We start from the raw sequence: 17,191 nt of genomic DNA on the forward strand, positions 1-17,191 counted from the left end.
ATAATAATAATTAATTACTACTTTTGAAAATGTTTATTATCTCTGTGGTAGTTTTTGTTATGTGAATGGTGCCACCATACCCTCCAATGTGTCCCAGTGCAAAACTGGGGCACATGTTTTCTGGTCCGCACATGTGTGCCAGTCATGTGACCCCAAAATGGGATGTTCTGGACAGTTGACGGTTAAATGGCCTTGGTCCAGTATATCTGAACGTGCGTCTGCACCCCGATCGTTCTGCCCAGACACTGAGGTCCAGCTCCAAGGACCTTCTGGCGGTTCCCTCACTGCGAGAAGGGAGGTTACAGGGAACCAGGCAGAGGGCCTTCTCGGTAGTGGCGCCTCTCCTGTGGAACACCCTCCCACCAGATGTCAAAGAGAACAACAACTACCAGACTTTTAGAAGACATCTGAAGGCAGCCCTGTTTAGGGAAGCTTTTAATGTTTGATCCATTACTGTATTTTAATATTGTGTTTAATATTGTGTTGGAAGCCACCCAGAGTGGGCGGGGTCTAAATAATAAATTTATTATTATTATTATTATTATTATTATTATTATTATTATTATTAATTAATGTGCCACAGGGCCTCTGGGTGGGTTACGTGGACCCCCCAGGGGTCCGCAAACCACCAATTGAGAGGCACTGATTTAGAGAATTGATATGATTTAGATCATTAACATTTTGGGGGGGGAACCTCTGTAAGTCAGGAAATCTCTCTTAAGCCTCCTTTCTCACTGCTTTTGTCTACACCAGCTCCTCACCTTGGCCTCTGGCCTTCTCTCTTTCTGCCCCCATAGGTTCATGTGTGCCCACTTGCCAAACCAGGTTCTGGAGAGCATCAGCCTTATCGACACGCCAGGGATCCTTTCTGGTGCCAAGCAGCGCGTGAGCCGAGGTAAGACCATCCCGCGGTTGGCAGGATTGAGGGTGTTATGTACTGAAGTTCTCACCCTGGGCCAGCAGGGGGATACTGTAGATAGTTATGCAAATGAAGGATTGAAAGTGACGTTCAGTGATTGGCTAGTTACAGAAAATGGTTACTGTTGCATTCTAGTGGAGCTCTATAGAAGCAGGCTGACTGAGCTCCTCAGTTCAGTTCTGTTCCAGCTTACAAATAAAGGGCTGCTTTGGAAGAATCGCTGTGTCGTCTGATATGTTCGCCCACAACTTATCAGAGGGCAAGGATGCTCAGCTGCTCAGGCTAATCCTGCCCCACAGTGTGGATTTCCCCCACTCTCTTTTGGTGCAACATTTATTTTGTTCCGACAAGCTGGAAGGTGTGCAGAGGAGGGCAGCCGAGATGATCAAGGGTCTGGAAACCAAGCCTGATGAGGAACGGTTGAGGGAGGTGGCTGTGTTTAGCCTGGGAAAGAGGAGATGTGACAGCCATCTTCAAATATCTCAAGGGCTGCCACATGGAGGAGGGAGCAAGCTTTTTTCCTCGAACCCATGGCTTCCAAGTTACAAAAAAGGAGATTCCAGCTAAACATCAGGAAGAAGTTTCGGACAGTAAGAGCTGTTCAGAAGTGGAACGGTCTCCCTCGGGAAGTTGTGGACTCTCCTTCCTTGGAGAGTTTTTAAGCAGAGGTTGTATGGCCGTCTGTCATGGATGCTTTAGCCGAGATTCCTGCATTGCAGGGGGTTGGTCTGGATGACCCCAGGGGTCCCTTCCTGCTCTACAATTCTAATAATCAAGTCAAGGATCTATCCTCTGCCTTTCATAGCGCACTGCCCTCACAGAGTTGTTTACATAAAGTAAAAAGGTAAAGGGACCCCTGATCATTAGGTCCAGTTGTGGCCGATTCTGGGGTTGCGTTCCTCATCTCGCTTTATTGGCCGAGGGAGCCGGTGTACAGCTTCCGGGTCATGTGGCCAGCAGGACTAAGCCGCTTCTGGCAAACCAGAGCAGCGCACGGAAACGCCGTTTACCTTCCCGCCGGAGCGGTACCTATTTATCTACTTGCACTTTGACATGCTTTCGAACTGCTAGGTTGGCAGGAGCAGGGATCGAGCAACAGGAGCTCACCCCGTTGTGGGGATTCAAACCGCCAACCTTCTGATAGGCAAGTCCTAGGCTCTGTGGTTTAACCCACAGCGCCACCCGCGTCCCTTTACATAAGGTAGGAAAAACATAAATATGTAGAAAAATTTCGAGAAATCCATCCATTTTTAAGCAGGAGTGGGGACCTCAGGCCTGGGAGATGAGTGTGGCCCTCCAAGTCTCTCTGTGTGGCCCCTGCTGCTCTCTCCAGGCCTCATGCCTCACCAGCCCCATTCTGTGCCTTCCTCCTGCTTGCTGGGGCTGATGGGATTTGTAGTCCAAGACTTCTGGAGGACACTAGCTGAAGGAAGGCTGTTCTAGGTTGCATGACTCTGGCCACATCCCTTGCCACGGCGTGCCTCAGTTTCTCCTCCTGAGCCCGCGCCCTTATACTGCAGAGCCCCGTGCCGGCACCTGTAGGTTCCTTGGCTGTGTCCCCAGTTGCCACTGGCTGTGACAGATCCCTGGGTGTTTCCCTGGCCCCCGGCCAGACCTGTTCTGCCATGTTCCTGCCTGCAAGGTCTGGGGCTGGTAAACATTGATTCCCGTCTCAGAGGCCGATTTCAAAGGTAACAAAAGCACGCAGCGTATTCATTTCAAAACAAAAGGAAGCAGCTGGACAGAGAGGGGAGAAGTGGAGTTAGGAGGTGGCAGGGGGGATACTGAAGGCTGCCAGTTGCCCCCCACCCTCCCCATGGGGGGATTTGGAGACCAACAGCATTTGGGAGAGCAGAGGATCGCCATCCCTGATCTAGCTAGTTAAAAGAGTTCTGGGGAATTCAAAATACCGCACACTACGGCCTTATTCACACTCCTGCTCCTGTTGCGATTGCTGGGAACAGGTCTCTGATTTATAGGCACAGATCCAAGCGATTTTTCTTGGTCCCATTGCTTTTCCCAGGAAATCCCTCTGTTTACTGCTGAATCGGAACAAGCGTCAATCAGGTTGTGGAACGATACTCGTTCTGATTCAGCAGTGAACAGTAGGTTTCCCCAGGGACACAAAAACCCAGCAACATCCCTACAAATCGCAGACCTGTGCCGAGAAACTGTGGCAAAAAGGAAATGTGAATGAGCCCTTTTTGGTTAGAGTTGCCCTAATAAAGATATTTACCTAATACAGTGGTACCTCGGGTTGCATATGCTTCAGGTTACATATGCTTCGGGACGCGGGTGGTGCTGTGGGTTAAACCACAGAGTCTAGGACTTGCTGATCAGAAGGTTGGCGGTTCGAATCCCCGCAACGGGGTGAGCTCCCATTGCTCGGTCCCTGCTCCTGCCAACCTAGCAGTTCGAAAGCATGTCAAAGTGCGAGTAGATAAATAGGTACCGCTCCAGCGGGAAGGTAAACGGCGTTTCCATGCGCTGCTCTGGTTCGCCAGAAGCGGCTTAGTCATGCTGGCCACATGACCCGGAAGCTGTCCGCAGACAAACGCCGGCTCCCTCGGCCAATAAAGCGAGATGAGCGCCACAGCCCCAGAGTCGGTCACGACTGGACCTAATGGTCAGGGGTCCCTTTACCTTTACATATGCTTCAGTTTACAGACTTCACTAACCCAGAAATATTACCTCGGCTTAAGAACTTTGCTTCAGGATGAGAACAGAAATCATGCTCCGGCTGCACGGCGGCAGCAGGAGGCCCCATTAGCTAAAGTGGTGCTTCAGGTTAAGAACAGTTTCAGGTTAAGAACGGACCTCCGGAATAAATTAAGTACTTAACCCGAGGTACCACTGTACAGATTTTGTATTTTTATGGGCCAACTCAGTGACCTTAACTGTTTTTCCTCCCAGTGACTTTAAAGCACGTTCCCCTCCCCACAAAGAATCCAGGCAACTGTAGTTTGTTAAGGGTGCTGGGAACTATAGCACCACTAGGGGTAAACTACAGTTCCCATGATATTTTTTGGGGGGGTGTTTTAAATGTATGGTGTGTACACAGCCTCTGACACCAGCAGTATGTGCAGGAACAGAACAGGTGAAAAAGAGAAGCCTTTTAAGATTGCCAATGGAGGGTTGTTGTTTTTTAATGGTGTTTTATTCTGTTTTTAGATTTGGGAGGTTTTTTAAAAGTTGTCTCGTTGCCCTTCCGTTATTGTGCAGATTTCATTCGCACTTCTTCATGCGCCGCCCTGGAATCTTTTGAGGAAGGGCAGTTAAATAAGTATTGTAAGCAAATAAAGTTTCCACTAGGCTTTATCACCACTAGAGAGGACAAGGTTTTTCCTGCTACATTTCTGCATGTCAGGCTTCTGTCAACATGAGCAGGGCCAAGGGAAGGGGACAGAGTTTACAACACAACCATAACACACACACACACACACACACACACACACACACACACACCCTGATTGCGTGAACAGAAGATGAGAGTCAAGAGGTAATGTGAAGTCAGGTCCACAGAGAATTTACTGCTTGTGTCAAAGGACAAGATGGCATCCTCTCATGTTAGACCTGTTGAAATCAATGAATATGACTAACTTAGGTGCCTTAATTTCAATGGATCTACTCTTGAGTAAAAGCTAGTTGGATACCAGACCATTGTTCAGCATTCACAGGCCCCTTCAAGTGTCGCTATTTTCCAAGGACACTCCCAGATTTACAGAAGCCATCCCAGTTTCTGATTTGATCCTAGAACATCCCACTTTTCTTTAGGGCATCCCTACTTTCATCAGAGAAACATTGGAGGATATGGAGTTATGCAACCCCCGAGCCAAATGTATATACAGTATATAATCCGTTCCGCGAGTCTCTTCGTCTAGCGGTTTTTTCGTCTTGCGAAGCAACCCTATTAGCGGCTTAGCGGATTAGCGCTATTAGCGGTTTAGCAGCTTAGCAGCTATTAAAGACTTAGCGGCTTAGCGGCTAAAAGGCTATTAGTGGCTTAGCGGCTTAGAAAAAGGGGGGGGGGCGAAAAAATTGCAAGACGTTTTCGTCTTGCAAAGCAAGCCCATAGGGAAATTCGTCTTGCGAAGCGCATCAAAAAACGGAAAACCCTTTCGTCTAGCGGGTTTTTTGTCTTGCGAGGCATTCGTCTTGCGGGGCACCACTGTACAGTGGTACCTCAGGTTACATACGCTTCAGGTTACAGACTCCGCTAACCCAGAAATAGTGCTTCAGGTTAAGAACTTTGCATCAGGATGAGAACAGAAATTGTGCTCCGGCGGCACAGCAGCAGCAGGAGGCCCCATTAGCTAAAGTGGTGCTTCACGTTAAGAACAGTTTCAGGTTAAGAACGGACCTCCGGAACGAATTAAGTACTTAACCAGAGGTACCACTGTACAACCTTTAGAAGACATCTGAAGACAGCCCTGTATAGGGAAGGTTTTGTTTTGTTTTAAGTTCGAAGTTTTCTTATGTTTGTATATATGTTAGAAGCCACTCAGAGTGGCTGGGGCATCTCAGTGAGATGGGTGGGGTATACCGGTAAATAATAAAATTATTATGATTGAAGAGGACATCCCTATTTATACTGGAGAAATGTTGGAGGGTATACTTTAGCTTCTATGCTTTGCTTGATATGCAGCCTCCTGGGTTTTTTTGCATTCCCAGGCAGGTGGCAAAACAAGGCTGTTTAGAGAGTCCACGACTGGCCCCCGTATTTGGTTGATAAGCTGTATTTGGCTTTGTCTGCAAGGCTGCTGTCAAGAGGTCCAGAGAGTGGGGGCTTTGCAGAAGGGGCAGTAGGGTGCATCTCACAACCCGCTAGGCAAATTGTGTTGGCCGCACAAGCTAAACACACACACACACGCACACACAAGACTACAAAATGCAAGGAAACATTTAGCAGATGTAGGAAGGAATTGGTTACAAAGGCAGCTATTGAGCGGGAACAGAATGTGCCAGAGAGCGAGAGAGAAGATAAAGCTGTTCTAAGATGTGCTATCCTCATTCCAAGGTGTGTCGAGGGCGCTCTTGAGTTCAGATGTGAGCATGCACCAGGGGAGATGGGGAAAGGGGATGCCAAAAATGTCTGAAGGGTGTATGAAGGATGCACGTCATGGGAGACGTCCTAAGGAAAACGCAGGACGTTCCGGGACTGAATCAGAAACCAGGACGGCTTCTGTAAATCCGGAACTGTCCCTGGAAAATTTGGACACTTGGAGGGGCCTGTGAATGCGGGATAAACAGTGACCCTATTTCACAGGGGCTTTTTGTTGTTGTTGGGGATGAACAGAAGAGAAAGCTGCAAGGAGCCTTTGCTTGCAGGGAGAATTTAGTGGGCCTTGCTCCCAGGGATGGGCATAGCTGTCAAGCGTCCCTTATTTGGTGGGACAGTCCCTTATTCTGGCGCCATGTCCCGCTGCTGTCCCTTATTGATGATGTCTCTTAAATAAGCTACTGAAGGTAATGGGGCCCTTTCTATGTCCAACTTGCCTTGTCAACAACAAATTGTTGCTGTTTTTTTGTGTTGAATATATGCTATATGGTAAATATATATGGGATTCAGGCCTCATCATGGGACTGAAACTGCCTTGGTCGCACTGGTTGATGATCTCCGGCGGGCTAGGGACAAAGGTGAGAGCTGTTTCCTAGTTCTGCTGGATCTCTCAGCGGCGTTTGATACCATCAACCATAACATCCTTCTGGACCGTCTTGAGGGGCTGGGAGCTGGGGGCACTGTCATACAGTGGTTCCGCTCCTTCCTCCTGGGCCGTGTTCAGAAAGCGGTGGTGGGGGATGAGTGTTCAGACCCCTGGGCTCTCACTTGTGGGGTGCCTCAGGGTTCTGTCCTCTCCCCCATGCTTTTCAACATTTACATGCAGCCGCTGGGAGAGATCATCAGGAGGTTTGGGCTGCGTGTTCATCAGTATGCGGATGATACCCAGCTCTACCTCTCCTTTAAATCAGAACCAGTGAAGGCGGTGAAGGTCCTGTGTGAGTGTCTGGAGGCGGTTGGAGGATGGATGGCGGCTAACAGATTGAGGTTGAATCCTGACAAGACAGAAGTACTGTTTTGGGGGGACAGGAGGCGGGCAGGTGTGGAGGATTCCCTGGTCCTGATTGGGTTAACTGTGCCCCTGAAGGACCAGGTGCGCAGCCTGGGAGTCATTTTGGACTCACAGCTGTCCATGGAGGCACAGGTCAAATCTGTGTCCAGGGCAGCTGTTTACCAGCTCCATCTGGTACGTAGGCTGAGACCCTATCTGCCTGTGGACTGTCTCGCCAGAGTGGTGCATGCTCTGGTTATCTCCCGCTTGGACTACTGCAATGCACTCTACGCGGGGCTACCTTTGAAGGTGACTCAGAAACTACAACTAATCCAGAATGCGGCAGCTAGACTGGTGACTGGGGGTGGCTGCCGAGACCATATAACACCGGTCTTGAAAGACCTACATTGGCTCCCAGTACGTTTCCGAGCACAATTCAAAGTGTTGGTGCTGACCTTTAAAGCCCTAAACGGCCTCGGTCCAGTATACCTGAAGGAGCGTCTCCACCCCCATCATTCTGCCCGGACGCTGAGGTCCAGCGCCGAGGGCCTTCTGGCGGTTCCCTCATTGCGAGAAGCAAAGCTACAGGGAAGCAGGCAGAGGGCCTTCTCGGTAGTGGCGCCCGCCCTGTGGAACGCTTTTCCAGCAGATGTCAAAGCGATAAACAACTACCTGACATTCAGAAGACATCTTAAGGCAGCCCTGTTCAGGGAAGTTTTTAACGTGTGATATTTTACTGTATTTTTGGTTTCTATGGAAGCCGCCCAGAGTGGCTGGGGAGGCCCAGCCAGATGGGCGGGGTATAAATAATAAATTATTATTATTATTATTATTATTATTATTATTATTATTATTTATGGACCTAATAGGTATCTAAAGCTATTTGCATGCAACAAAATATGTATTTTATAAAAGTAATTGTTGATCCCTTATTTTGGCTGCTGGTCCCTTATTTTCGAGGCTGCTGGTCCCTTATTTTCAAATCTGTAAGTTGACAGCTATGGGGATGGGGCATCTAGCTCTTTTCCTATACAACAGGGACAGACATGTTCCCCACAAAGTCCCCCCCCCCCGAGAGGACAGGGTGGGGAGAGCCCTTTCATGCTTTTCCTGTGATGCTCACATTCCTGTACTCATCTCCCCTTGGGAGTTTTGCCTTCCACTGCGTGGGATGGGTCAGTTCAGGGTGGCTTTTAATTCCCGCTGAGAGACAGGCCTCTCTCAAGCTCTCTCCCTCTCCCAATATTTCTTTGGTTGCCGGGGCACCCCCGAGAGAACCCTGTTCAGAGATAGCACAGGTCTGCTGCATTCTTTCCACATTTTATACATGAAAGTATGTGGGGAATCTGGATAGACCCCGCCTCGGTGAACAGGGTGAAGTGGAAACTGGGAAAGGCTGTACGCCCTGGACAAATGGCCTTGTTTATTTGGGAGCGTTAGCCAAGAATCTGCTTTCCTGTGGACGAGACACTCCTCTGACCCCTGTAGCATGGTGTGCGGTTGTGAGCTTTCTCCTGCAACAGGGTGTTAGTCCAGCATCCCGGGGCAAGGCTTCTCCAACCTGGTGCCCTCCAGATGGTTTGAACTACAACTCCCATCAGTCCCTGCACTAGGTGTTCTAGACTAGGGGTTCCCCAACTCCTTAGCTGTCAACATTTCCCTTTTCTTGCGAGGAATCCTATTCGGAATAAGGGAATTTCCCTTAGAAAAAGGTGACAGCTATGCTCAACTCCCCCCAACTCAAGACTACAGTGGTACCTCAGGTAAGTACTTAATTCGTTCCGGAGGTCCGTTCTTAACCTGAAATTGTTCTTAACCTGAAGCACCACTTTAGCTAATGGGGCCTCCTGCTGCTGCCGCGCCGCCAGAGCACAATTTCTGTTCTCATCCTGAAGCAAAGTTCTTAACCTGAAGCACTATTTCTGGGTTAGCGGAGTCTGTAACCTGAAGCGTATGTAACCTGAGGTACCACTGTACTTGAAAACGGCAGAGCACTTACTGGTTTTTCTATTGCATTTCTATTGCTTCTTTCATTTATTATCCTGTATTCCATTTTCTAGTCTTAGAATCTGCATTCTGTCAGATTTGAATGGTAGAGTGCAATGAAATGCAATATGGGGAACAAAAGAAGCAATTTTTAAAATTGCAGTTAACAACCAATGTGGAGTGGCTGTGGACCACCTGGATGAAGCCCCACCGACCACAGTCTTTGATCCTTTGCTCTAGGCTAGGTGTCGTGTTCTAGAGGGCTTCGCAACCACTGGATTTTGACGGCAAAGCTTGATCGTAGGTGGCAGCCCCTCCAACAAACCTAGGCCTCCGAGTCCATCCATCTGACCCCCTCATTCATTCATTCATTTTTATAGTCATTTATTTGACCCCACTCATGAACCAGAAAGGCTTATTATGATCGGGAGTAAGACTGCCCCTGCCGCTCAGTCTTGCTGTCTGAAAAGACATGACACGAAAGGAAAGGGGATTGGGAGGGAAAGGGGGGGAAACCTCCAGCATTACTTAAGAGTGCTAATGTGTCTTCTTTCTAGCAGCGAAGGGTGAAGTAAGTTTTCTACAGCAGCTGCTTCTCAGGCCAATGGTTATTCTCCCCCACCCCTTGCCATGAAGCCCCCTCAATGGTGGGCAGCCCCTTGGTCAATGAATGGTGCCAGAATGTGAAGCCCTGAGTTCCAGAGAGTGCTAAACTTAGAGGCACCACTGGCCTGTGGCCCTCAAAGTTGTCCCAGGAGGGCATACAGCCCTCCGCCCCTGCCATGGGCCATTATGACTTTGCAGGCCGAAGCCTGGGTGAGGCCTAGCTGGCACAGAAGCCTGCCTCCCTGACCGGGGGCCCTGGGAGGGACTTTTAAGAGAGTTTGTGATACAAATGGGGAGCGGGAGAGAATCCTCCGCCAGTCGTGTGTCTGTGGGAAAGAGCAGCCCTTGCTCCATGGCAACGGAGAGCACAGATGATTCACTTGCGAAACGCTGAGGAATGTCTCCTGCATGCCAGGGACGGAGGAGGAAGGGCACATTTCCAGGGCAGCACAAAGCGTGCACATGTGTAGATACAAAGGTAGTTGTAACTAGGAAACTGGGTGGGCCGAGCAAGTGCTGGGATTAGCCTGGCATGCAAAACAAAATGCACGGGCAGCCCTCTGTTGCAAGGCCTTCTTCCCCAGCTCCCCTTGTCCTCCGGCTGGTGTGCTGCCTCTTGGGTTTTGTTGTGTTTTTGTATTTGCAGCAGAACGAGGTGGTGCAAGGGACGTTGCCATGCAAATTACACAGAAATCGAAGAAGTCATAAAAATTACAAGCCATGCAATGGCAACGGCGGGCAGAAAAATCATTATAAGTGCTTCCGAATGGCCCTTTGCAGCAGTCGTTCGCCAACTTGGTGCTCTGGAGGTGCCTTGCATTACAATTCCCAGCAGCCTCATCAGCTGGGGCTGATGGGAATTGTAGTCCAAAACATCTGCAGGGCACCAGAAAGCTCCCTGCAAACAGAAAACCAGCATAGCAGACAAGAGCTCTGAGCTTCTACTTTCGTCTTCTTGCCTTCCTTTTTATTTATTTATTGCATTTCTATCCTACCTTTTTCTCTCCAAGGAGCTCAAGGTGGTTTCTGTGGTTCCTCAGTTAAGCAACAAAACAACCCTGTGAGGTAGGTTAGGCAGAGAGGGAGGGAGGCCCAAGGTCAGCCTGTGAGCTTCATGGTCGAGTGAGGATTCGAACCCTGGTCTCTCCCAGGTCCGAGTCGAACACTCTAACCACTGCACCACACTGGCTCTTTTTCTGATGCTTGCTAACTTTCTGCTTGCAGGGAGATAATATTACCAGTACAGTGGTACCTTGGGTTAAGTACTTAATTCGTTCCGGAGGTTCGGTACTTAACCTGAAACTGTTCTTAACCTGAAGCACCACTTTAGCTAATGGGGCCTCCTGCTGCTGCCGCGCCACCGGAGCACGATTTCTGTTCTCATCCTGAAGCAAAGTTCTTAACCTGAAGCACTATTTCTGGGTTAGCAGAGTCTGTAACCTGAAGCATATGTAACCTGAAGCGTATGTAACCCGAGGTACCACTGTATTACTGTTATTATTTTCCTACTACTATATGATAGCCCTCCACAATAATCTGATTCTGAATCGGTGGCACATTCCGTTTGGCGACCTCTGTCCCAACTCATCCTCCTGAACCTGCCCAGCACAAACATGTTATAGACAGGCTGGAACAACGCCACAAGATCCATTTAATAATTAAATGCTTGCATTCTAAGGCTGTTCCACTTCAAATTTGGTTGGCGCGATGACTTAGCTTGAAACGGAGCTGCTTTCAGAGCAAACCTTTGGTTCCCAAATGGTACATGAGGTGGTGCTGATAATAAAGAGTGCTTCTGAGCATGTGTGGAGTACACCTCCCTTGCTAGTGAATTTGTGTATGTTTAGGATTGCCAAGCAGGGCTTCTGAGCTAGAAAGCCCCACCTTCCTCGAGCCCCAACACCCCCTCTTTTATGTTTGCTCTTGGGGGGGGGGAATCCCATCTGCCAGTAGCTGTTCCGACATCATCTAGCGGCCTAACTCAAGGCTGCAAAACTTTGCAGCCTACCACTGAACTGGATGCACATTCCCCAAACCATGTATGGTATGACATTCTGCAAAGCTCAGCAAACCTCCAGCTGGGGGGACCTCAGAAACTGCAACTCCCTAAAGCACCAAAATGCACGAGGTTCCTGGGCTGCTTGCAGCTTACAACTTTGTTGTTGTTTAGTCGTTTAGTGGTGTCCGACTCTTCGTGACCCCCTGGACCAGAGGACACCAGGCACTCCTGTCTTCCACTGCCTCCCGCAGTTTGGTCAAACTCATGCTGGTAGCTTCAAGAACACTATCCAACCATCTCGTCCTCTGTCGTCCCCTTCTCCTTGTGCCCTCCATCTTTCCCAGCATCAGGGTCTTTTCCAGGGAGTCTTCTCTTCTCATGAGGTGGCCAAAGTCTTGGAGCCTCAGCTTCACGATCTGTCCTTCTAAGTGAGCACTCAGGGCTGTTTTCCTTCAGAATGGATGTGTTTGATCTTCTTGCAGTCCACGGGACTCTCAAGAGTCTCCTCCAGCACCATAATTCAAAAGCATAAATTCTTTGGCGATCAGCCTTCTTTATGGTCCAGCTCTCACTTCCATACATCACTACTGGGAAAACCATAGCTTGAACTATACAGACCTTTGTTGGCAAGGTGATGCCTCTGCTTTTTAAGATGCTGTCTAGGTTTGTCATTGCTTACAACTTACACATGCCTAGATTTCACCGCCATAAAAGCATGGGCCTCTTGTTTTCTGCCTTCAGGCATGAGGAGCTGTTAGTATTTTTAAATCTTCCCCCCTTAAAAAAAAACAAAAACCAATTGCGGATCAGGACAGATTTCTCCCCCACGGATGGTAAAAGCTTCTCCTTCCGTGCTATGGTTTTGCCAGCCTGGGCCTGTCCAGATCCCGCCCTGCTCCTTGGCTCCCTCTCCTGCGCACAGCCAGGGATCCATGAGATTCCTGAGCAGAGAGGAAATCCTCGCAGCGAGTCGGCACAAGCCGGAGTCAGCCGCCTGCCCTTCAAAGTGAATTACGGCTCTTTCTCGGGGATACGCGGCTGCCGCTGCCAGCCTTCGCTCAAAAGCTCCAAAAGGCAACCATCTGGCTTTGGAAACGCACCTGTGGGCTTCATAATCTTTCTAATATTCAAAGATTCCTTTTCACCAGGCACCAAGGCGCAGGCTGCGTACACCCTGTACACTTAAAGCACATTTAATGTGCATGGCTTTCCTCAAATAACCCTGGGAGCTGTAGTTTACCCCTTGCAGAGCCACTATTCCCAGCACCCTTATCAAACTACAGTTCCCAGGATCCTTTGGGGGAGGTCACGTGCTTGAAATGCATGGTGTGTGCGCACAGCCAAACTATGGTAAGGCAGTCTTTGCTGCAGGTTGCGGTGCCTTCCTATTCATTCTGCTTACTGGGGGCCCTGGACATCTTCCTCTACTGCCTCATATCTGGTTCTCCCTGCACCACCACCATCACTAACAACAACAACAATTTATTTATATGCCTCCCATCTGACTGGGTTACCCCAGCCACTCTGGGCAGCTTCCAACAAATTAAAACACATGAAATATACTCGGAGTCAAGTGTGGATTTCATGCTCTTTATTCAGCTCATAGTAGTGAGGAATGGAAGTTCCCCCGAAATGTCTGCTTTATATACATTATTTACACAATGGGCCCCACGTGATTGGCTAATTCCGGGATTCTCCTGTAGGCCAATCAGGTTGCGGATTCATTTCCACCTGGAGCTGGATTGGGTGGCTCCTACGGACCAATCAGACTGCTGCATTCTGGATCCTGTTGTTCTAGGGCCAATCAGACTGCTGCATTCTGAATCCTATTGTTCTAGGACCAATCAGACTGCTGCATTCTGAATCCTATTGTTCTCGGACCAATCAGACTGCTGCATTCTGGATCCTGTTGTTCTAGGACCAATCAGACTGCTGCAATTTGGATCCTATTCAACTCAGTACATAACAACACGGTATCAGTGTTTGCATAAACCAAAGAAAAATGCCTTGGAAGAGCAGGGCTGCCGTGTTCTTCCTTATCTTTGTATAAAAATGCACAGGGTTCCCCTCCTTCTCTTTTGCACGGCAAAACAACTCTAGATGCAGCAACAGCAATAAAAGCTGGGGCGAAGGGGGGGGGCAGTTCACCACCATCCCTCTCTCCAGCCAACCCAGCACATTCCACACTCCCTCATTTGCTGGAAACCCTTCCCTGTTCAGTTCAGAATTTGCTTGGTATTTCTTAAGCATCTTGGTGGAGGGAAACTCCCCTTTCCCCTGCTCATTCGGCAATCTAATCCGCATGAGTTTTAGCAAGCCGTTTGCTGGCCCATGCGCCAAAGTTAACTGGGTTTCCCAATCGAGGTTTGGATTTGTTCATTAGCAAAACCCAGCGAGACACGATGCAAAACCACGAGCTTCCAATTATAACCGACGCAAATCGATTGGTTTAACCGCACAACAGTGCTTTGTTTCATACACAAAGTTGCACATAGGAAGCTGGCTTCTACTGAGTTAGTATTTCCTAGCATGGCTCTCCGGGATTTTAGGAAAGGGCCATCGCCAGCCCTTACCTAGAGAGGCAGTAGGTTGAACCAGAGGCCTTCTGCATGGAAAACGGATGTTCCACCTCTGAGCTATGACTGGTGCACTTTGGCCCATCGTGGCTGCTCTGCTGGTTGCTGAAATTTGATGCTGTTGGCGATTCCACAGGCCTGGCAGGTCCAGATTATTAGCATTATCAAGAGTTCATCCCAGCAGATAATGTTAGCGCCTAAAAGGAGCCTGCTCTCACAGTAGCCAACCAGAGGTCTGTCGAAAGCCCCAAACCAGGATCTGACCACAACAGTACAGTGGTACCTCGGGTTAAGAACTTAATTCGTTCTGGAGGTCCATTCTTAACCTGAAACTGTTCTTAACCTGAGGTACCACTTTAGCTAATGGGGCCTCCCACTGCGCGATTTCTGTTCTCATCCTGAAGCAAAGTTCTTAATCTGAGGTACTATTTCTGGGTTAGCAGAGTCTGTAACCTGAAGCGTCTGTAACCCGAGGTACCACTGTACTCTTCCTCACCTGCGATTCACAGCAAATGATATTGAATGGTGCCGCACAAATGCACCTTACGGTATTGACTCTTAGGAACTATAGGTCGCCCCTATCCTTCTCCCAAAACAACGAGCCTGGAAACAAAGATCTGGATGGAGGGCAGTGAGAAATAATGGAAAGAGCTGGCCCATATTGAGAAGATACAGTGGTACCTCGGGTTACAGACGCTTCAGGTTACAGACTCTGCTAAGCCAGAAATAGTGCCTCAGGTTAAGAACTTTGCTTCAGTATGAGAACAGAAATCGCGCGGCCGTGCGGCAGCAGTGGGAGGCCCCATTAGCTAAAGTGGTACCTCAGGTTAAGAACAGTTTCAGGTTAAGAACGGACCTCTGGAACGGATTAAGTTCTTAACCCGAGGTACCACTGTATTTGCCCAGTCAAAAGCTGGTCGGTTACATGGTCTGGTCACATAATCTTACAGTGAACAACAAGAATATCATCCAGAGCAGCAATGCTCAGTCTGGCCGCACACACGGAGAATCTTCTTGTACTGTCTCAGTAAGAGAAGACCTCAGGGATGTGGTGCTCAGTTTCTTAAAGCACATGAGTTGTTGCGAATCGGACAACTTATTCGTTGCATTTATATCCTGCTTATTTCTCCAAGAAGCTAAAGGTGGCATAGATGGTCCTCTCTCTCTCCTCATTTAACCCCCACAGGCCTGTGAAGTAAAGGAGGCCGTGAGGAAGCGACTGGCCCAAGGTCACCCTGTGAGCTTCGTGGCCGAGTGGGAATTCGAACCCGAGTTTTCCCAGGTCCTAGTCCAGCCCTCTAACTACTGCACCACACCGGCATTTTGAACCAGGCCATTCTGAACTTTGGCAGCACCTCTGCTTGAAACTAGCTATGCCGTAAGCTTCGGGGGCACTGCCCACCAGTCAATGGTGCATTGAGTGGCCCTGAAATCTCCAACTTCCATGTGTTGTTGTTGTTTAGTCATTAAGTCGTGTCCGACTCTTCGTGACCCCCTGGACCAGAGCATGCCAGGCACTCCCGTCTTCCACTGCCTCCCGCAGTTTGGTCAGACTCATGCTGGTAGCTTCAAGAACACTATCCAACCATCTTGTCCTCTGTCGTCCCCTTCTCCTTGTGCCCTCCATCTTTCCCAACATCAGGGTCTTTTCCAGGGAGTCTTCTCTTCTCATGAGGTGGCCAAAGTCTTGGAGCCTCAGCTTCATGATCTGTCCTTCCAGTGCGCACTCAGGGCTGATTTCCTTCAGAATAGAGAGGTTTGATCTTCTTGCAGTCCATGGGGCTCTCAAGAGTCTCCTCCAGCACCATAATTCAAAAGCATAAATTCTTCGGCGATCAGCCTTCTTTATGGTCCAGCTCTCACTTCCATACATCACTACTGGGAAAACCATAGCCATAGCTATGGAGGAGGAGGAACCGGCAAGCCACTCCAGTATCCCTGCAAAAAAACTCCATGGACAAAGACAACTTCCATGTACAGGAATGCACATAACCTCACATCTCGCACCAGGAGTCATGCATGAGAATTCTTGTGCCTCTGGCAGCACTGGGTGTGTCTGTCTGCTCAGATTCCATTGAGTCAGTTACATTTTGCAGGAAAGACTTAGAAACATTTGTTTTCACACCACCTCCTCTGCTTTACTAAATAAACTAGGGAAGGGTGGAAATTCCTTCTCCAAGGAGATACATTCGCTCCTTAAACACCCACTCTTCTCCTGGGCCATCTCTTTCTCTGCCAGCCACAGGCTGCTCATCAATTGGGTCTGGATCTGGCCAGAACCCTGGAGCCTGCTATCACCCAGAGGGCAGGCACTGGCATGGGCTGGCTGCCTAGAAAGTTGGCCCCTTATCACTGGTGTGCTAATAAACCAGAAGGGGAAAGGAAAGAAACCTGCAAAAGGCAGCACTTTGTAAACTCATAATTTGCAGGAATCTCGATATATATATTTATTTTAATCCTGCTCTTGTGTCCAAGAAGGGAGAGGTTATGTGGTTTGTAAAATTCACCGGAAATGCAGTAGTTGACAAGGGTAACATTAGCCATGACTGTCAATTTCCTGCCTCGACTCCCATACTGCAGTAGTTAATTCCTTAAATACTTGGGCAGCCCCTCCAGCCCAGTACAGCCTGGCTCTAGCTGCTCAGTGGTGAGGCAAAATGCACTCTGCATACACTCAGGGGCACTTTCACCTTTTGTTACTGTAGCGCATATTCCAGGGGCTGAGCTGCGATGTTCAAAAAGGGACCCTGCCCCTCTGCCAGAGCTCACACGGGCTTAAACCCTGTCCCACCATCCTTTCCAGGCCTGCCCCGGGGGCAAACCAGGGAGCAGAGAATGGTTCCTTTGTCTTGACCTTCTGTATCTCCGTCTTGTGACACCAATCCGGAGCAGCATATTCCACTTGGGCAATGCATGCGCCATCGTTCGGGTGACCTCTGGCAACCTCTTTTCCCGCCGGTGCTTCTCTAAGATAAGGCTGCGCGGCCGGCCAACCCTGCCTCTTTTATTTAAGATCTCCCATCTTTATTATTTTTCTTTAATCGGTCCGAACAAT

The 17,191-nt window shown here is 49.0% G+C and overlaps 1 protein-coding gene across 4 annotated transcripts in view; it reads left to right on the forward strand.

Annotated features, from left to right (window-relative positions):
• The window catches only part of EHD2 (EH domain containing 2), a 110,638-nt gene that overhangs the window by 73,933 nt on the left and 19,514 nt on the right, over nt 1-17,191 (forward strand). For all 4 annotated transcript variants that reach the window (XM_053401889.1, XM_053401891.1, XM_053401890.1 and 1 more), the window contains one exon: nt 798-895. In XM_053401889.1, coding sequence (XP_053257864.1) covers nt 798-895 — 98 coding nt within the window. The remainder of the gene's footprint in view (nt 1-797; nt 896-17,191) is intronic.

The sequence above is a fragment of the Podarcis raffonei genome, chromosome 8 (genome assembly GCF_027172205.1).
Source record: "Podarcis raffonei isolate rPodRaf1 chromosome 8, rPodRaf1.pri, whole genome shotgun sequence".
In the NCBI taxonomy this organism is placed as follows: domain Eukaryota; kingdom Metazoa; phylum Chordata; class Lepidosauria; order Squamata; family Lacertidae; genus Podarcis; species Podarcis raffonei.